Below are 22,741 nucleotides of genomic sequence, written 5' to 3'. Positions count from 1 at the left end.
TGGTCCTGGAAAAATACAACAACTAAACTTTGCTTGTATTGTGCATACCTATGTCAGCAAATTCACTCTGACTGACCCTCGAGAAGCCATCCAATATACTATTACTTGTTCATGGATATATCACTGCTTTGTTGTGTTATACATTTAATTGTGGTTTATGTAATGTGCATATATTCCTATTGTAGTGGTATTACTGGAGCTATAATGATAGAGACTTGTTCACTACCTCTGTTAGTGACTTAGTACTGGAGAGTATCCTGATTTCAAATAAGTTATAGTTTATAGTGGTCAGGTCCAGTGTGTCCCCAAATACAGTTATGTGGTATTACATGAACTAAAAGAGTGTTTTGTCTCAGAAGCAGCCAATTTTTTACTGTATTTTTGAAACTGCTGGTACTACAGACATATGTCTTTGTTATCACAGCACATTAGATTCAATGTGTCATTTTGAGGTAGTTTAGTGTATAGGTTTATGTGTTGGTAGACTAGATATAGGCTATATGTGAATGCCATTGGTATAGTTTGAGATGCTATTGGGAAGGATGGAGCCAGATGGTAGTAGGAGGCCGGATTAAATAGACAAGTTTGGTGTGGACACATCTGTAATAATCAATGAGATTGCTAAGGACACAGAGAAACAAGGTTGCTATGAGGATGCCATACACTTGCAAACTAAGGTATGTGTACTGTATTGGGAGGATTGATTATCAGAGTGATTGATAAGATCATGGAAAAAGTAATGGAAATACTATCACAACTGCTATGTCAGATTTGTGTGTGTACGTATGCATGTGTGTTTGTGTGTGTGTGCGTGCGTGTGTGTGTGTGTGTGTGTGTGTGTGTGTGGTGTAGTGAGTGTGTATTTATGTGAAGGTTGTGTGCATGCGTGCTTGCATGTGCGTGCAGTGTGAGAGAGAGTGAGTGCATGGATACATGTACGCATGTGTATATGTACATATGCATACTTTTGTATGTATCAACTTATGAAGTGTGTTTGGTACTGTTAAAGGTTGTTTCCGCAGTTAACACTGCACAGTCTAAACGTAGGCACCTATGGACTCTCTCATCCACCAAAAAAAAGGTACACAAGTTTTACATAGTAACTTTTAATTGTGAGTGTTTATTCCAATACAGATATCGTATCACTGATACTAATGCCAGTCAACACACTATCTACACATTCACTCTAATACTGGATCTCATGCAGTTCTTTGATCAGTATCATGCTGGACAACTAGAAGTGGCTCTGGATGTATGTCTCCCTTGTATGCACATCTTATGTATTACCCAAAGGACAGCATACGTGAATCTCAAATAGCTGCATAATAGTTTGCAGAAGATTCTGTATGAAAGTGTTAAACCCTTAGAATTACATTTATATATATAATTATAGCTAGATTTTATACTCCATTTCAGGTCATCACATAACTGAACTTGCTACCACTAAATGATGAAACTGTTGACTTAAAATTGGCATCATTTAGAAATTATGATGATGATGTTAATAAACGTGTGTACTGTTTTTGTATGACTGCATGTCTTGGTTTAAAATCGTACAAAAATAATCTTTACATTGAGTGTTGTGGTTGTGTTTCCAGGTCTGTAGAAGTTTTCCTGATGTCTTACTAGCTACAATCAGTATTCTGCATTCTCAATAATATGCTGAACTAAGGTATTGCTGATGTTTATTAGAGAGACAAGTCATCCTTTGATGTTAATAATATTGTTGCTTGTTGTAGTGCACGTACTGCACAAGTCATACTAGCTACTGGAGATGATGGTGGAGTGTCTAGAGTAAGTGACCTATGCTGTATAGTATTGCCTTCATGGTGTTATGGTTGGTGTGTAGCATAATAAAAGTGTGTGTGCATGTGTGTGTGGTGTAGACATCATAATATGGAGAGTTTTTGTATACTATGAATGTAATTGGGAATTGAGGAGAAATGAGCAGTCCCAAAGATTCTAATATGACACAATCTAATGCCACAACTTTTGTGATATTAATTTTTTAATGTTGTAAGCCTTGATTATTGTCTGGTAAGTATTGTGGTTTTGCTTAAAATTATAAGTCTGTCGGTTTTGTAATGTCACATTGAAAAATATTATGGCAGTATTGGCAACAGTAGGACCTCTATTATTTGACACTTGTGCACCAGTTAAATCATAAAAGTAAACCCTAATAGAACATACACTTACTCTAATGGAACGGGGGTATATTATCTATGATGGAACATTCACCTAATGATGAAATACTCTAATAAAGCAGTCACTTTTACTGTTTGGATAATCGAGGGTCTTATTGTATCTGTATGCTAATTTGTCAGACAGTGGAATCTCATTTTAGCTGTGCACCATTAACATGAGCCATAAATGCCACAAGGTGCAAATTTGCATCTTGTGGTACTTATGGTCTCCTGCTATTAACCACAAGAAAAAATAAACCAGTAAAAGAATGGTAATGTACACTAGCTCATTTTAAGTGACTAGCTGCTTGTGTACATAATGTTGTTGAGCAAATTAGCTACTTATCACTTATCCCAACACCACATAGTCCCAGATAAATGAATTTCCACTGTTATATTATATAACAATAAGTTTATATCAAACTACTAGCACAAGACCAGATTGCAGCAGAAGGCCAGGAAGTTGGTAGTACATTGCTTGAAGTTTCTTATTTTACTAGAGTGGTATATCCCCAGTATATGGAACAGTTGATTGTTTGGTATTTTAGTAGTTTTTCAGTAAACCCGTATTCACCAATGTTTTACTTTAAAATTTAGTAAATCAATTAATTAATTTTATGTTCCATATACTTAAAGTTACTGATATTTTACTATCAATATAACTGGATACAACTACAGTAAAGCAGCTTAACAAATTAGTAAACTAAGAACCTTCAAGCAGTGGTATTTGCTGGCATGATCCCATATCATATGCCTGGAGACACTAATGCTAGACTCGTACGTACAAATGGAAGCCATGATGAATTAGATTGTGTTGTATAACATTATGTTGTATGGTATATAATGAGTAATTTTAGCCATGAAAACACTTTTTTGTAATATTGCATACGTTTAGTATATGACTTAAGTACATAATGACAAGTACTTGAACTTTATACCAGCAACTCAACTGGCCAACACGTGAATGAAGAACGTCCTTGAAACTCATATTGTTTCATAAGATAGTTCATGGCTTTGTCAAGACTTCAGTAATGTTAACACCCCCATTAAATTCAATTACTTGTGGGCACTCCCAATGCTTTACCATTCTGTCTGTCATAACTGAATCCTAATCTTAACCCTCATGAAATTCACTGCCCTAGTCAATGATGATTAAATTAAAGACAACTTTCTACTTCTCTCTGATTACATTATTATTGTGCTCATCTGTTGGGTTTGCAATGTGAGATCTAGTGTTGGACCAGTTGTTTTCTTAATTTATATCAATGACATCATTAGCTACTAACATCGAAAGTGAGATCTGACAATAATTTTGCAGATGATATCCTTCTTTACAAAGCCATTTAAAGCATGTTGTGCATCTTAACTTTTCTACTAGTATTTGACTAGTACCTCAGGATCCAATCGTGAGATAGCTATTTTCAAAAATTTTCCATTTTCTGGTCTTCTCTTTGCTTAAAAATTGCCTTACAATCTGGTTAACAAATTTCTTTCTTACAGTTCACTATTTCCTTAAAATCCAATAAAATGAGGCTTGCATGTACATATTTCTTATGTTCTTGTTTTCAAATTTTGTCACTCAACTTGCTATTTTCTACAAAATTTCAATCATGTCCCAAATTGTCTCCAAATTCAACCTTGGCACACTTATGTTTCAAAATTTTCCCTGGGCGAGTAGCTTTATTCTCCAGATCCCACTATAGTTAGTCAGAAACCCTTACAGTTTTCCTCTTTACTGGCACTAAGCCCTCTCTTTATTTTAACTGTTTGAACAATCATGGCAATATACAGCACAAGAATACTTACTTCAAATACACGTGTACCCTCCCCACCTTCCCACCATCTAAGTTCAGCTAGTTGTAAAAAAAAGAAGTTATTTTAGCCACTGCCCCACAGCCCCTTCATTTCGCCAGAGCTGTGTCTGCTACTAGCAATATCAAATTTATTTGCAAAGCTTGGTGGGCAGGTTTAATTTAACTAACAAGCTAATACAATTATTTAATGCTGATGAAACTGGTATCAGTGTTGTGCACAGGTAGGGGAAGGTGTTGGCTCAATTAGGCCAACGTCATGTGTATTCTGTCACTTCAGCTGAAAAGGGAAAGACACAGACACAGTGTTGTCATGTGTATCGGCTGCTGGTAAAGTCCTGTCTCCCATGATTGTATATCCACGAAAACAAAAAGTGCCAGACTCCCTAAAGGATGATTGTGTATCCAACACACAGTAAAAATAGGTGGATCAATAGTGATATATATTTGCAATGGTCCATAGTCTTTCTAAACAACATCCTACCTGCAAGGCCAGTATTGTTACTTCAATGGTTCTCATATTTCAATTAATTTGATTGAATTAGCTTGTGAAAACAACATATATTTACTATGCTTGCCAGGTCATACAACACACATTTTACAATCATTGGATGTGGGTGTGTTCAAATCATTTAAATCCAACTTTTCAAAGGTTTCTAATGGAGAGACCTGGTCAAGTCATAATGTCCGTTGCTATTGCTTCAGGTGCTTGGTTTAATTCATTCACACCAGTAAATATAATGAGTGGCTTCAAAAAATATGGAATAGGTAGAGAGTTGCATTGAATAATTGTTCTAAGTAAAAGGAACACCTGTAACTCTTGATTGTAATTGAGTGATGTTGTACGACACTGTAGTTGGTAATGGTAGGCAGTGATCAGGTATTACTGGTAAGTTCTTGAAAAGTCAAGTGAGTCTAGAAATTATCTGTTCTTCTGTTTTGAAGCGCAGGCTATTTAAGGTAGGTTAGCATATCTGTGATACTATCATGGTTTAGGTTAGATCTATGCCATTGCATATTTAGAACAAAACGAGCAGCGTAGCGTTGAATCATTTCTGGTTTACTGATACTTGTCTGATGATAGGGATCCCAGATGGCTGAACAATATTCTATAAGAGCAATTGTTTGTAGATCTAATGAAGGTTTCTTTTTAAGAACCCAAGGAGTCAATTCAACACTCTGAATTTAAACCGGCATTTTTCAATGCTTAAAAATAAGACCAGTTTCCCCAGAAACAGTCACATTTGTGGAAACCTGTGCCATTTGTGTGATTCAATGCATTTTCATAAAATAAACCTTCATAATTAAGGTTCCACCTACTTTGCATTATCCGGAGCAATAGGTTTGAAGTAAGTATTTGCAATTTTGTTCTCTTGAAAAATGCTCTACGCTAACATTCCATAAGCTAACATACAGCATGTCAACAGTAATTGACAAGCAGTCAGATTTTCATGGAATCATGGTGCCATTCTTTCAGGGGCGATTCTAGAGATTTTGCTGAGTGGTTTCCAAAAAAAATTGTGGACCATAGTGTATGATTTGCACACTGATAATCAGGTGATTTAAGGGTGGCACACTGGAGTCACCGCATAGTGCGCGAAGTGCACTCAGCGAAATGCGAAGCATGAGCTCTCTAGGGGGGTCTGGGGGCATGCCCCCCGAGGAAATTTTAAAAATTATGATAGTTGAGATTGAATCTGAATGCATTTTCAGGCATCTCACTATGCTCACAAAGTGTAAAAAATTCTATTCAATCTGAATAAAACAACTTATTTTCTTATAAGAGATACATGTACAACAGAGGTAGTAAAGTACCGTAGCTACACAACAATATAAAAGTAAAAATTATTAATATTCTCCATTTTCATGCACCCGGAATGTTTTGTAGCTAAGATAGTTATCACTTTGTCAATGTCTATTATGGCGATGGATGTTCATCAGTGCTAAACCAATGAAGCCAAGCATAAACAAAGGATTGCTTTTTCCCATATTTGTGTGTGATGGAAAGCAAGTACCTTTAGTTGGCTTAAAATGATTGGTAATTGCATTCAGCCGCTTGTGACCACTTAACCTTTCACCAATATATGAACTAAAATCATTTGGTCTAGTAGGGTTTATAAAGGTGGTGCAGTAGAATAGTACTCGAACAATCTTAAGAATTAATGCAGTCCTTGTTTGCACCCATGTCTTCAATTGTCGCTTCATTAGATACTTCAATTATGTCTTCATCAGAACTGTCATCTGAGTCTATGATCACACAAACAATCTCTTTTTTCATATTCTCCTGACTGCCCTCACAAACATCAGAACCTACAGACATGCACAAGATTAACTGCTAGCACTATATCCTATAGCGTAATAATGTAAACACCTCATTCTTGGTTGTTTGCAATACTAAGCATGACTACGTAGTTGGTACTTGCTAACGCTGAGGTTGAGCATTTGAACACACTACTCCAATTAGCTAGCAGCATTTGATAACTCACAATTCTTTGTAATGAGCTGCATCTAGCTATATTTAATGAAGTCACTAGCCTTGCTATAAAAAAAAACATTCTTTCACAAAGCCACACTGTATAATTGTAATTGCTATTTCACTAGGCATAGGGACTCACGCATGGATATCCATGCAAAGGGTAGCTACTGCAGTGGCAGAGGAAGTAGTTGATATGAGGGGGGCTGACCGGGAGTGGATAAATGAAAAAAAAAAAAAGGTCAGCCAGCTGACAATAGCTGCCCACCTCACCAGCTACACATTTATAGCTGATAAACTATATAAAAATCCTTACATGGCTCACTAAACACTGCTCTAATAATGTGACTACTTTATAGAGTGACTGCTCTATTAGAGTATCTCGATCTTTACAAAGGTTTTCAGCCCCACTCCAAGAAGGATAATTTCGGCGTGACCCCCTCAACAGATCGAGGGGGTGTTCAGCTCCCTAGCCCCTCCTTTCCGCCGCCTATGAGCTACTGTCTAGCTCTCCTTGGCAAGTAATATACACAGATCACTTACCTATCCTCAGTCAGGCTTTTTGAGCTTCTGTATTCGCCAAACTGCTTCTCATCTTCTTCTAACAGTTCTGCCACGTGGCACATGGAGTAAAATCAAATGTCGCGTAGTGTGCTTTAATTACAATAATCATAAAAATTCTGAGTGGTTTCCGGAAACCCCAGAAACCCCCCTAAAACCGCGCCTGCATTCTTTAATGTTAATGCTCACACACCTGCATATCCTGTATACTCCACTTTCAGGAGGACTGGTACAATCAGTAGACAATGCTTCTTTAATTTTGTTAACAGTTTGTAGCACTATAAGTTCCTTAGTTTTCCCAGTGGATGGTGACAACCTGTATAAGTTTAGTTAAAGTCACTCTTTAAGGTTAACCTTACTCAAATGGGGTCCATGTTGTACTCTTACATGTCCAATTGACTGTAAACACTTTCTGCTTCATTATCACTAGTGCACTGTTTAGTGGGAGTAGTGGAATGCTATCATGGTGACTGAAACCGGTGGCGGATCCAGAGGGGGGCGGGGGGGGCACGTGCCCCCCCCCCTTTCCTTCACATCTTTCAAAAAAAATTGCATACAAGATCGAGATACTCTAATAGAGCAGTCACTCTAATAAAGCGGTCACAGTGTTCATGAGGCAGTGTAGCTTAACTACGAAGCTGTGAATAAGGATCTGAATAAGGATCTTTATATAGTCTATAGTAAATACATTTGGTAAAGGGTAGCCATTATTGCTGTGACTTTTTTTTTGCTCTTCAAATTTTCAGCAAAGTGCACCCCTCCTTTCCGAACTCTGGATCCGCCCCTGGAAACATACATTATATTGTCAAAATACTGCTAAATAGCTATTTTGTCTCACTACACACACCATGCTTACAGTTGATAGCAGTGCATCTTGTTGATCTGAGCTTGTAGCTTGGCTTTATTAAAAGATGTCATTACTACTGCTTTATCAAATGCCTTATTTTGAAGAGCACTGTCACAACAAGCAACACAACTATTTGTAACTTCATCTTGACAATCACAAAATCCAGCACAATAACAATAGTTCATTTATTGGTTTGTGGTAATATTAGGAATGTCTGTAGGAGTGGTCAGTTTAGTTAACAGTTTATTTAAAGGAGCTGCAATTCTTGAACCACACATTGGTTTCCTTTTGCTGTTTTTAGTGTGTCTCATAAGCTCACAGTTTTCTGCATTACATGTAAAACATAGGCACAGAGTGAACCATTTACATATAAAACTACACAGTGAATATTTTTTTCCCATAGCTCAAGATACGTAATTTTAAGAATGTAACACGCATGATAGTTTAAGAACCACTAGGGATCACAGCAATGAATGCACCTTAAACAAGGGACGTAACAGAGTCTATGAATACAGTAGATCTTAAGTTATCTCTGCTATGTGAGCACCTTGATTATCTGAATATAAACCTGGTTGTTCAATTAGAGTGTTTTGTTGAATAGTAAGTGCTAGTAAAATTGACCTGTACGTGTCAACTGATGACTTTAATCAGGGATTTTCCATAGTCGTTCCCCTTCTGAATTCCATTCCTGTTCCATCCCTAGTATTCTACTTATTGTGGTATGCACACAGCATGGCTGATGCATACTTGTTTTGTGGTTCAAATGCCAGCAATGTACAATTAAGGTTAACAGTTACCCTTCAAAACATCATTGATTTCATCATCCAGTGGTAAAGGTTTAGCTGAAGAGAATTGAAGTGGAACATCTATTAAAGGGCCATCCATGTATAGAACATTGTACATTTAACCTCTACATGAAGGACAGTTTCTGATGTCCCCATAGACCTCTACCATTACAATTTTATCTCAGAATTTTACCTCCTTATAACAGTAAAATTTTGTCAAAACCAATTGGTCTCAAAGTGTCCAGGTTCCACTATAGTTTGTAGACTTTTCTTGCTATGCCCGCTTTTATAGATTTTAATTTTTTTTGTAAATTTGCTTCTGATGGCTCATCTTCACACAATGGAGAGCCTATAATAATGTTCCTATAAATAATAGACCCACAATGCCAAGTTACAGGCCAAAAAATTAATGTGAAATACTTTTAAAATTTCAAATGTCTGTCGATTACACTCATGCACTGTCTGCTTCAAATATTTGCCCCAAATCACTACTATAAGTAAATATGACAACACACTTGCATATCCTGTACCCAGTATACACCACTTTCAGGAGGTCAGCTGGCACAGTTGTTAGTAGTAGACAATTCTTTTTAAATTTGTTTACAATTTGTAGCACTCTGTTCCTTACTCTTACATATCCAGATAACTGATGGAACATTAGCTTCAGTTATATTGGATGTTTGGCAAACATTTTGTAAGAATATGACTATTTATTATGTATACGTGTGACATTGTAATCGTGTTTTCTGTTTACCTCACCCTGTATTTATCATTAGTTTGCACCCACAGACTGTTTTGTACCACACCTGCATGACACTTAGAATTATGGTTGTGTACTATGCCAAATGTAGCAGAGGTCGCTTGTGCTTTTGACTAAGTTAACTCAACACAACTGAATGATATACCACTCTGGTTATTTATAGTTGTGCATGTGTGAGAGTTATGCAATACAAAAGAGAGTGCATGATCAGTGAACAAAGTACAGACACAAAAAACATGCATAGCCTTTTACCATTTCATATATTCAGAGTTCAGTTGTGTTGAGTTAACTTAGTCAATTGTATGAGCAGCTAGCTCATATGGGTTTACTAGCTATTATGTTACAATGAAACAACATTTTGAGTATTTCTTGGCTGCTGCCTTTGATTTCACAACTTGTTTACCCAAGCTACAAAGGTTGCACCATTGGCTGTTTTTGCATACATTCTATTCTACTACGTAGCTCATTTTAATTATTGGTAACATTTAGAAATGCAGATCCATAATTCCATATAATATTATCTCTTTGTATCTCAGTACTCACAGTAAGCACAGCCTTATATAGAAGACTAAGCTAAATGTAGCACTGGGATGATATTTAATGTTGTAATAAAAGGGATACTAAGAGGTGCTCATAAGATTTATGTGCAGCTAGTAACACTTCATCGAGAATGTTGTTTTGCACAGCTGTCGGCTGAATTGCTATAACATGTAAATCTGAATGTGTATAGTGCAGACTCAAATTGTAGTACTGTATATGTCCTTCATTTCCTAAATAACATAGTGGTGATTTACATAAAAAGCATAACTACAGACATTTTGTGAAGATGCATAAGCATGCCTGTAACACATTTAATCTTACAAGTTTAAACACACAACAATTTTTATAGTCTACAGCAGTTGTCAATACTCTGAAAAATAGCAAATACCACTACATATGATCAACGGACAAATATAGCCATGGTCATGTCAGTGTCTTGTGCTCTGCTGGAAATAAAAGATGGGAGGCCACAGTCACGAAACCGACAATCGTTTTGACTTGTCAGTGTAGATCCTGTCATATATGTATTACAGTTGAGATAATGGTTGGTAGGTGATGCTTTATCAAAGTTGAGGCCAAATATTCCTGAGACTTGCACAGATGGTGCTGGTGGAACTCCATTACTTCTTGTACACTTGTCTACTACCTTCTTAGGATCAAGTAGTATACCTCCTGTCCAGTGGTAATCAATATTGCGATTGAAATAACCTTTATATGCAAAAACTATTGTTCCTTTGTGATATGCTACCATCATTTGTTCAGTGGGGTTGAAACGAGTTTTGTTAGGTACATTGCACCATTCCTGATGACTAGCATCCTTGACACAAGGTTGATTGTAGTCAGAGTAGTAGAACATGTTAGTATAAAGTGGATTGTACTTCATGTAAGTGTGTTGCCAAACAAGAGTCCATCCTCCACCATCAATTGTCATGTCACAGTAGATCTGTATAAGAAATGCGTTGGTGGTAAATGAAGTGCACAAGCATGGTGTTGTCATGTTATCCTACACTACCTGCATGGTGAGTCAGTAACCTGTGTTTTTGTAGGGACATGTCATAATATGTAGCATATATGGTGGCTTATTTTCACACTAAACCATAGTTCTCATTGTGTGAAGGCTTCTTCAGGATATATTACACCGAGTCCATTCTGTTGTCGTGTCGTTTTAATACTAGAGTGCTCAAGAACTAAAATTTGTGCAACTTTATTCCCTAGTAACTCTGTGGATATAGTAAAAGTTTGTTCAGTGCTGACAGGAACACTTATTTAACATCAAGTACTGCAGCTAGCAACATCTGTACTGTATCTTTCATACAAGTAGTGTATTTGCTGGTAAAATGAAAAATAATTATTGAATTCTCACAATTATAGGTAACATTTGTGATTGGGCTTGCGATAATAGGGCATGTGGCCTGATGTGGGCACATTAAAATTGCCTACTTTTTCAAACTTTGATGTGTCATAACGTTGTATTCCATGACTCTGTAGCCGTGAAATTTTGAGCACTTATTCACCATGCAGTTGGCTTTACAATACAAGTTACAGAATGAAAATATTCTATCCCAATACTGAGATATGACATGTTATGTGATGGGGTGTAGTTTGTGTCCACATGCCCTATTTTTGTAGGCCCGGTCACGTTTATTAATTCCTTGTTTCCTGCCACAGTGCCACCTGCCTGTATACAACTTTGTCTTTAGTTTGCATTACAGATTGAGGTACTCTAATAGAGCAGTCAGCCACTAGTATAGAACTCAAAGCCACTGTATTTACTGGGAGGCATTTTTAGGATCCAAACTTCTATGAAAAGTGTTACTATGCTACTTCATGTCTGGGAAAGTGCTTTGTTGCTTTCTGTTAGCTACACTTATGAAATGCTTAAAATCAAAACATCCACTGTAGCTAGTCTGTTGTTTGAAACTAGTGGACAGTGCATTGTCGTTTTGAAGGATCACCAAATAATAATATTATGGCATGGGGTGTAGCTGACCACGTTCATTGCCTGATTGTTCTTAAGTTGATGGGAAACAAGGAAACTTATTTATGGTAGCTTTCATTTTAGGTTTCCAATCTATACAAGATGGCTTGCACCTTGGGCATGCATGGTTTCTATGTTGCCACGAGTTTCTGTTTCATTTTTTGTATAGGTTGTTTCAATAAAATCAATCAAAATGTTTGTTAGCACCATAGGCTGCCATGCATTTCTGTCCTCAAATAAAACGAGAAATGAAGGCATGATAAATCTTACTTACATTTGTACCACTTCAGGGAAGGTTAGAACAGTTTCTATATTATGGTTTGTAAATCCAATGTTTTCTTGTGGATGTTCAGTTCTCTATATTTGTAGCCTCGATAAACCCCATCATACTACTCTTGGCTAGTTTAAGACACATTCCTACATTCTTTTTGTCTAGGGACCCGCCGATTATGCTCATAATTTTACCTATTATGCTATGCTGCACTGCTCAAAAATTTACCTATTATATGCTCAAATTTATGCTCAATACTTACCTATTATGCTCAAATTATGCTCAATTATTTATGCCTCAGTTCTCATGCTCTGCTAATAATTTTCAGTTTATGGATAAATGATAAGTGGCTGAAACACTAACTTACTGCATATCACAGAAAAGATCGATATACTCTAATAGAACAGTCAGCTATTTAATTGTTCTATTAGAGTTACTGATTGTTCTATTAGAGTATATCGATCTTTCTGTGATAAACTATTTTAATAAGCTAGAATTCATACTATTACACAAATATTCTACCTATTATGCTAGCATTATGCTTAATGCTTTCAGGCACCTATTATGCTCATAATTATGCTAGCATAATCGGCGGGTCCCTATTTTTGTCCTCAAATAAAACAAGCATGAAGCAGAGACTTGACATAACATGGAAATCATTCTGTAGCCCACAAGAGGTCACTATAGCTAAAGAAATTGTAGAGCTATAGATAGTGTGCAATCTAATTAATTATAATCACTACATTTCTTGGCCCTAATGTCTATATTTTATAAATCACCTGCATATGCTGTACCCAGTACACTCCACTTTCAGGAGATCTGGTACAATTGGTAGCAGACAACAAATCTTTAATTTCCTTACAGTTTGTGGCACTGTGTTCCTTAGTTTTTCCTGCAGATGGTACCAACCTGTACATACAAGCTTTGTTTAATTTAATTCTTTTGCTAGTTAACTTACTCAAATGGGGACCATATCTTGCTCTTGCATATCCAAATTACTAAAGGATCAGTTGTATTGTAAATGCTTTCTGCATCATTTTCACTAGTGCAATGTTTTGTAGGAACAGTGGAACGCTAAACACAGAAATACGTAATAATCTATTCTATATGCAATCTTCTGTCTTCCTGCATACCACATGCAAGTAATGTATATATTCACCTTGCTGACAGCTGACACTAGTCCATCTTGTGGATCTGATGCTGTAGTTTGGCTAATTGTAAAACTATACTGAGTATGTACAATTTTAAATGCTCTTATGTACCTTGATGTAAACAGCACTGTTACAATAAGTAGAGCTGCTATCTTCATGTTGACAAGAAAAGGCACTCAAATACTACTACTACTACTACTACCAAAATATTTAGTCCTTTTGTTTGGCTATACGATGGGCCAATGGGTGGAATTTGTGCAGCAGCTGTTTAGTCAATTGAGCCTCCCACACTGGTATGTAGCATGATCAATGGACAGTGGACGGATCATTGGGTATTTGGTATTGAATTATTTTGGTTATGTCCAGATCGCTATAAATAGAAAAATAGAGATCATAACTACATTGTGTATCACTTTGTTGTTGGTTGTTTCTTTGGGTAGCCTAGCTCTGTTAACATTTTTGCAGTTTCCTGTGAAAGTCAAGAAATTGTTACCAAATATGCAATGAAATAAATACTATTAAAACTTTTTAGGATGGCAATGTGGTCTTTGCATGTATTTGTTTATGATCTGTTTCTAATAGGTTATTGAATTTCTATTCCGCAATGAAAGATTACATTGTCATGCTGTTGACTTAAGTGACAATACAGTCATTTTACCTTTCTTTACTGCAAAATCATGTATATCTACTAGATCTTTATGCATATTAATAAGCACCTCTAAAATAATTATTGTTTTGGGCTTCAGTACATTTCTAACACTGCTTGAAGTATCTTAGTTTACTACAGTGGTATACCCCCAGTATATGGAACAGTTAATTGTTTGTTATTTTAGTAATTTTTCAGTAAACCCGCATTCACTGATGTTTTACTGAGAGTTTAAAACTTAGTAAAATAATTATGTTCCATATACTTAAGTTTACTGACACTTTACTATCAGTATAACTACAGTAAGGCATCTTAACAAATTAGTAAACTAAGAACCTTCAAGCAGTGTAAAGGCTTAGTGGTAAGAGTTAACAATGGTACATTGTTTTATGAACTATATATATTACTACTATCAGGTAGCTAGACTGAAGCTACAATAAACCATGCTCCAAAGGAAGAGTGGAATCGTCCATTTTAAAACTCTGGACCCATTTCTGACTGCAGACAAGCATGTGGCTGGAGAACTAATACAGTACAAACATGTGCCTGTATACAGTATCTGTGTGTTAACCTTTGAATTGCTCAACTCTGACCTTCCACTATGTGATAAGTGTTTTAATTGAGTACTGATCAACGTATTATTTTTGGTTTGCTAAATTTAAGAAAAACTTTTCAGCTGCTCATCATGTAGGGCAAATCCCCCAGTTCCCCCCCTTCCTCTGGGTGACCCCAAATGTACCAATATAGATTAAATTGTAATCATAAAAATAGTGCTTATATTCTATGTGATAACAAACTGTAGCATGATAACAAGTGGCCAAATGGCAACTGCTGTGCGATATATAAAAGAAAATATTGATATTGCGTGTTTGCATGATTACTCCTCTCAGATATTACTTACCAAGCGAACATGGAGCTATACACATCACCAATATAGTTGTTTGCAAGTAAAGTGGCAATTTCAACTAATGTTCAGTTTCTTCTCTTTGTTACATAGCCAGAATCATGGAGTACAGCACACAATAATCATATGTCTGCTCAATTTGTCTGTGGCTAATATTTAGCTAGCTGTCATTTATTTAATCAGCAGCTGTATTTACTATGTATCTTGAATAGTAGCTATAGCTGCACTAAACAATCAATTTTAAAAGTATGAGCTTAAGCATCATTTTTGAGCATTGGATAGTGGAGTTTGAATAGTCACTGCATTGATTGAGATGTACAGTACAAACTAGACCCAAGTTTGAAATTCAACTATATCCTAAATAAATGTTTAACACACAATATACTTTACATTGTACACATTTCAATGTTACTTTTACACAGATCAACAGCAGTTGCTAGCTCAACAAAAACAGCTAACGGACAAATATAGCCACAGCCATATCAGTGTCTGTTTGTTTGCTAGAAATAGAGGAAGGAAGACGGCAATTGTGCCATCGGCATTCTTTAGGGGCTGTCAGTGTTGTTCCTTCATGATAGGTATCACAATTCTCATAATGGTTACTGGGCGATTTTTTATCAAAGCTGAGGCCCAGAATTCCTGTAGTATGTACAGATGGAGCTGGTGTTGCTCCTGTAGTGTCACTTCTTGTACACTGATCTATTACCATCTTAGCATCAAGTAGTATAGCTCCAGTCCAGTGGTAATCGATGTTGCGATTGAAATAACCTTTATATGCATAAACTATTGTTCCTTTGTGATATGCTACTATCATTTGTTCAGTGGGGTTGAAACGAGTTTTGTTCGGTATGTTACACCATCCCTGTTCAGTATCATTCATGGCACACGATTGGTAATATTTAGAGTAGTAGAACATGTTTTTGTATAGTGTTTTGTATTTCATGTAAGTGTGTTTCCAAACAAGAGTCCATCCCCCACCACTGGTATTCATATCACAGTAGATCTGAAAAATATACCATATATCAAGAGCACTCAATAAGATTTGGTAAGAAAAATTTTGTAAATTTGTGCATCATATGGTCTTTCAAACACATGGACTTAGCGATGAATTGACATACAATGCATGTTTATTGGGAGGTTGTACCATATATTGATCCAAATCTAAGAAAGTAAACTTGGGTTCCAGTTTTTCCTCATTTCGAGAGTAACCTCCAACTGAAGATTAATGTGAGGTGTGAATCAGGTTATACTATGATTGATCAGATAGCTGTACAAATTTTGTGACTTTAAGTCAGGAACCCGCAGTTTTTCAAACCTTATAAGTTGACTGTACATATCAGTGGTCCTATTGTAAAAAAAAATATAGGAGAACCGCAGAACCCTGCATCAGTAGAACCAAGCCACCATGTATCATGTGATAATTGGTGGCTGCGATATTTTATTAATAAGCCAAACACCAAAATACTGGAAGCAACTGACAAAAGTATGTGACTACTACATCACTTCAGACTTGTTCAATGATTCTACTGTAGGAGAATTTTTGATGTAGGAGCAGAAATATTCATGGGTGATGTAACTTCCATTTATCAAGTATACATATAGTTAAAATCATAAAAGTAAACAGCCAGTCAAGAGCTGTCTTTTTTAATCTTGTAAATGAAATAACACGATGTGCTATTATGGTAGTTGTATGTGTGTATTACCAATATGAAGGAATGGCTTCAACAAAGTACTGATAGTTTAAACACTGGTTTCCTATAGCTACCAATTTTTTTTGTTATACAGTTTTGACTTTTGAAATATTTTTAGTTATATATCCAATATAGCTAGTGACTGTTAACTTATAAGCACCATTAAGAAATGCATAGCTACATACAATGATCTTTGACTTCTGCACCTAATGGTGTAGCTATCCAGCAAGGTAGTAAAGAAAACAAAAAATGTTGTGAGTGTAGCTAATAATAGTTAAAATCATACTGATATTCAAATTTTTCATAACTCTATTTGTAATGTCATTGATATCAGTCACTACAGTAGTACTGAAAAGTTGTTGAGAAAAACATTAAGTATTAAGAGTCATAGGGCTTATGTTGAACAGAATAAAATATGGGAACCAATGGTTAAATTATAAATCCAGTCATTCCTCTATAGAGACCATCATGTCAATAATTATATGGAATTGATTTTACACCAAAATGCTTCTTAGCAGCATTGATAAAACATTTGAAGCACTCTAATAGAGCAGTCACCCTGCAATATTCCAATAAAACAGTCAAGAATTTGAGAGAATAGATCAAAACCAATAGTGTTTTTAGAGCTAAATTAGAAGTCTGATAACAGCAATTTACTAGTGTCATTATTTCTCTGTTCTTTTTTCCAATTTTATGTGTTAGTTATCCTACTCCCTCATGTAATTAAAACTTCTTTAATTTGCAGTCTTTGTACATTTGTAAAGCAAAAATCAGCTAACATAACCATGCTGACAGTTACATCATGTACGCCTGGAACATTTTGTTGCTTTACAGTGTAGCTTTATCACTTATCCAGAGTCATGTCACAAAGTTAAGTTATAATTCAGCAATAAATTACAGAGTTAGCAACTACTAAGAATTGTAGATACTATACCACCTAGCTATACATAACTCTGAACATTTACTTAATAAGCAAAAAGTGACAGAACTCTAATAGCATCCAGCTCAACAGGCATACTGCTGCATACCCCATCATGTGGCTTCTACCCTGAAGTAACAGGTGAACATTATGAACTATATACATACACAGAAAGGTACTTCTCTGAAACTTTAAACATGTAGAAGATCCAAATATTTTAAGAAAAGGAAATATCTGTTCACACTGTTACTGACAGTCAACAAGTTAGCCAGTATATACTGGCTAGGCATCCAGAAATGCTGCAGAGAAAATCCATTTATATATTGACATGATGACTTTTATCAAGCATTTTCTGCAGTTGGTCCCCCTTCTCACATTTCGTTCCTGTTATTTTCTCATTCCTTAGAATTCTACTTACCTACCAACATTTGTTATATGTAACATGGACACCATTTAACAGCGTGCATGGTTGATATTTGCTTGTTGTTTTGTGCTTCAAGTGCCAGAAATTAACATTTCCACCCTATTAGTCAGAACATTGATTTCATCATCCTCTGGCAAAGATTATCAGAGGCGACATGAAAATAATTGGTCTATAGTGGAACGTTTGTTAAAGGACCCTCCATGCATGTAAAGAACACATAAACCTCTTTGTAAAGGACAATTTCTGATCCGAGGTCCCTACCATTAGTATTATGTCTCCAAAAAAGGACAGCCTCTTCACAACAGTAAAATTAATTTTATCAAAATTGGTTAGTCCCAAAAATTAATAAGTCAACAATGAATCAATGAATATCAATCAAATATCAACAAATTTGACAAAACCTGACTTTGACATATGAACCTTTATTAGCATACGTATGGCAGTTTCAGGTTATCATTTCAGTTGTAGTAACTTCACAGTGCATAAAGCTAAAATTTGTACCAATTATTTATCTATTTATTAGCTATCATGATCACTGTGTGAGTGTATAAGTTTCTGATATCAAAACTGTTTTGGGTGGGCTTAATATAGTACAGTAGTCTATAAAACAAAGTGAGAAAACTAATGGAATTTAGAGATCCAATTTGGGCTCTCCATAAACCCTCTTTGCAATAAAATCACTCCCAAATGAAGGAAATCAGAATTGGCCAGCTCTTCAAGGCTTTACAGCTCACTACACACCATTCCAACATATTAAAGCTATGCATGGGCATTTAATAGTGCCAAACCTCCACTCATTGCTTTCACAAGGTCTGGAACAGGAACTATACTCACTGGTTGTGAAGAAAAGATAGAGTGGAATAATATTATGTTAGTGTATTAGGCCAGCAATCCATTCATATTTCTGGTTAAAATGTGAGTTTAATTTTGTGTGTGTGGAAGCCAGGTTACTGATCTCAAATCTGGTTGCATTTCTTTGCTATATAAATCATATCTGATGACTCATTGAATGCCTATAATAATGTTTTATCATATTAGTTTTCCTCTGAGTAGTGGTTATGAAATATCAATGCCAAATCGCAGGCCAAGATTTGCCATTATACTCATGCACTTTCTGTTTCACATATATAGTATTCACTCTTGATTAGTAACTATCACAACACACCTGTATATCCTGTACCCAGTATACACCACTTTCAGTACGTTGGTTGGCACATTTGTCAGTAGTAGACAATTCTTCTTTAATCTGTTTACAGTTTGTAGCACTCTGTTCCTTAGTTTTCCCAGCTGATGCTACCAACCTGTATAAGTTTTGTTAAAGTCACTCTTGTAGGTGGTTAACTTACTCAAATGGGGTCCATGTTGTGTTCTTACATATCCAAATAACTGAAGGATTAGCTGGATTGTAAACACTTTCTGCGTCATTATCACGAGTACACTGTTTAGTAGGAGTAGTGGTAGTGGAACGCTATAATAGAGTGAGGCATGGTGTGTTACTATTAAACACATAACAATCATATACCTTGCTAACAGTTTCATCTTGTGAATCTATTCTTGTAGCTTGACTTTATTGTAAAGTTTGTTTGTTACAATACTATACCATAGTTGCTAATAAATTCCTTACCTCAATTTAAGCAGCACTACTACAAGAAGAGCCACTGGTAACTTCATGTTGACTGTCAAAGATACACTACAATTGAACAATGGTTACTTTGTTTGGTTTTACTAGGGAGTTGGTGTGCATGTAGGAGTTGTTAGTTTAGTATTTTAAAGGTTTCTATACATGCAGTGCTAGCAATGTGTGGTAGATGGAATGTGCTAAGCATTGCAGGCATAGTAATATAAGAAATCTTGGATCCCATGTGGCTCATCAGGTAGCTAGACTGCAAACTGTCTGTGGTTCAAGTCACCTGGTCTGGGATTTTTTCTGCATTCAGTTAACATAGATTTAGTGTTAAGTTTTTATTCTCTGCTGTACAGGCTTAAGCTTTTGGTAAGTGGTCCCTGGCAGGGTAGTGATAAAGTGCAATGATTATATAAGAGCATCAGAGTAGCAATTAAGTGAGGCAAGAGCCTTGCCACTTTCTAACTAAAATGAAAAAAAAACATACATAAAATTTGAAAAATTGGTCTGATCTAACATTGCCTGAACACTGTCAGATAACTAGCACCTACATAGCCTCCAAATAGCATCTCAAAAGTAAAGTTTCCTAGAGGAGCATGAGACCCCCTAGAGTTTCATTTGGTGTATCTACACACTGAGGCTGAAAGTATCACTTTTAGAACACCTTATGTACATCTAGAAAATTTTTCATTGGCCACCTGAGTCTCCTGATATAATGGGATTGAGCATAGTCTTCATGATGGCATGTTCATTATGGCATGTTCATTACGGCATGTTCATCATGGCATGTTCATTATGGTATGTTCATGCAAAACTCCTTGAACTGTCCCATAAGCTATAATGTGTAAAAGCTACTGTACAAGGTTCATGTAAATAGCCACAGTAGTCATGCCATCGGCAAACAGTTTTACTTGTCAGTGTACATGATGGGTGGTGGGTGATACTTTATCAATGTTAGTGAGGCCAAATATTCCTGAATAGTGCGCAGATATATACCGTGACTTCTTGTACACTTGTCTACCACCTTCTTGGCATCAATTAATATACCTCTTGTTCAGTGGCGATCAATGTTGTGAGAATGTAGCTACCAATCTTAGTAGAAGCCCTTTAATCTTTGCATGCACAAGTCATTTCCTTTAGTGAATTGGTTGATATCAAACTTAAGTTATCTATTAGGTATGTTAAATGTTTCATGTCAATGGCGGATCCAGGATGGGGCATTTGGGGCAAATGCCCCCCCTTCTCCCACACCCTCTGTGGAAGAGCAGTACTTCTTTTGGTAGAAATATTATACATTTTCTCAGACCAAACTCAATCTATATAACTCATGGAAACTGCATATTACCTCCATTTATTGTTAAAACTAACTATCAAACTGTCATCCAGCACCTTCGTACGTACTAAGCGCCTCTAAAAATAATTATCGTATTGCCGGTGTTAAGACTTTCATAGCCTTTTAACAGATTCTTAAGACTTCGCAACCATCTGCAAAGGCCATGACAAAAATCAACCTACTAAGGAGTGATCAAAATTACAAGAGAGTCTGCTCTACCCAACAATCTACAACTTAGCCTGTTTGTGCCCCTCCCCTTGCCAACTCCTGGATCCGCCCCTGCATGTGATTATGAAAAAGAATTGATGAATGCATCCTTCTACCCCAAAATTAGTTACCTGTGTTTTTGTGTTTTGTGAAACTATTGGAAATCCACTTTTTGCTGTGTGGTATATTATGCATTGTTAATGTACTATACACTATTTTTAGATCTACAACTGTACAGTAGCTTTATCATCCTCCAGTGCCTAACTGGATAGTAACCTTAACACTTTCTTCCTACTTAGATGGACTGGCCTTGGCACCAAATGCGGTGTTTGGCCAGAACTTGAGTGGCCTAGGGATCTGTCACAATTTCTAGATATGTTTCATTTCACTTTAGGATACTTTACTTCAGGGGCACAGAACAGTACTCAAAAGGGGAAGGGGAAGTCATGTGAGATGGGTGTATCCCTAATATACAGTACTACGGTAACCGTATACTGTATGATAAATAGTGTTGCACCGATATGCATTTTTTCACATTTGCTGGTACCGATTATTTGCCTATTCCTGTAACCGATATGCCGATATTTACCAATATTCTTCAATTCTTCAGAACAGAGGAGGAGGAGCAGAAAATCACCTAATGTTTATGTGTATAAACTGCATTTGTAATGCTAATGTAATCAATGTAATTAATTGCGTGGGCGGCCCATTCTTACAATGTTTTATACAGTTTTGCTACTATCTCCTTTCATGGAAAAGGAAGCCAAGTAGTTATACAACAGCTAAGCTTATCAAACAGTGTTTTTAGTGGGACTACAGACCCTTTGTGAAGAGTGATCGACTAATTGCGTGGGCGGCTGATAAATATACACAGCCTACTATAGCCTTGCAACCATACTTGTGCAAACAAACAAGCCAAAACAGTTACAAAACAGTTACAACAAACCACTTACTGCTATATTCACCACCTTCTTTACTTTCACCTGTTCATTGCCGTAAATTTAACGATTGATTGTGGGTTTTGGTTAATCGGCAAATTATTTCCGCTTCGTAGCCGATACCGATACTTGTAAAATTAACTAATATCGGTTGTTACCGATAATTCAACCGATTATTGGTGCAACACTAATGATAAACCATAACATATCTACCTATTATACAATTATTACAAACAACACAGAACAGCACAAGAACTGCCTCTGTAGCCATGACGTGTTATTGTGAATAAACACCTACATATGCACTAGTAGTGGAAAACAATGAAGCATTCAGTAAATGCAAGTCCATGATGCATGCATTGTAGTTGCTGCAGGTGGTGGAAAGGCACATCTTGGCCTAAGTGACATCAACTGAACAAAAAAATTAAGCGCATAGCAGTCAGTTAGTAGAGAATTCTGTTAAACAACAGCAAAAAAATTGTATAAAGACTGGCTGGAAGAGTTTGAGATACGTAGCTGTAAACACATTTGTGGTCTTGGGTATATATGCCTAACCTAAATGCTGCCAAGTTGTCATGAAAGAAAAGTCATGCTGGTTTTTGGGTGATATTCTTTGACAAGAAAGCCCTAACTTCCAAGATCCCTATTATGCAGTGCTATGATAAAATGCTAATGATAGACAAGAGAGCTCTTGT

General features: G+C 36.2%; 2 protein-coding genes across 2 annotated transcripts; both read right to left on the bottom strand.

The window, feature by feature from the left end:
- Nucleotides 1–10,208: 10,208 nt before the first annotated feature.
- On the bottom strand, nt 10,209–13,592 carry LOC136264610 (uncharacterized). Its single transcript, XM_066059383.1, has 5 exons — nt 13,472–13,592; nt 13,369–13,420; nt 13,168–13,283; nt 12,989–13,118; nt 10,209–10,903 (listed from the first exon to the last, which is right to left on the bottom strand). The coding sequence occupies exons 1-5, from the start codon at nt 13,516–13,518 to the stop codon at nt 10,361–10,363; spliced, it is 888 nt and encodes a 295-aa protein (XP_065915455.1). The 5' UTR covers nt 13,519–13,592; the 3' UTR covers nt 10,209–10,360.
- A 1,656-nt stretch (nt 13,593–15,248) lies between these two features.
- LOC136263564 (uncharacterized) lies at nt 15,249–19,670 on the bottom strand. Its single transcript, XM_066058178.1, has 6 exons — nt 19,656–19,670; nt 19,569–19,620; nt 19,467–19,509; nt 19,291–19,412; nt 19,110–19,245; nt 15,249–15,913 (listed from the first exon to the last, which is right to left on the bottom strand). The coding sequence occupies exons 2-6, from the start codon at nt 19,613–19,615 to the stop codon at nt 15,365–15,367; spliced, it is 897 nt and encodes a 298-aa protein (XP_065914250.1). The 5' UTR covers nt 19,616–19,620; nt 19,656–19,670; the 3' UTR covers nt 15,249–15,364.
- Nucleotides 19,671–22,741: the final 3,071 nt, after the last annotated feature.

This window comes from Dysidea avara, chromosome 8 (assembly GCF_963678975.1).
Source record: "Dysidea avara chromosome 8, odDysAvar1.4, whole genome shotgun sequence".
Lineage (NCBI taxonomy): Eukaryota > Metazoa > Porifera > Demospongiae > Dictyoceratida > Dysideidae > Dysidea > Dysidea avara.
Note: the sequence above shows the minus strand (reverse complement) of the source record. Positions and strands in the feature narration are given on the sequence as shown.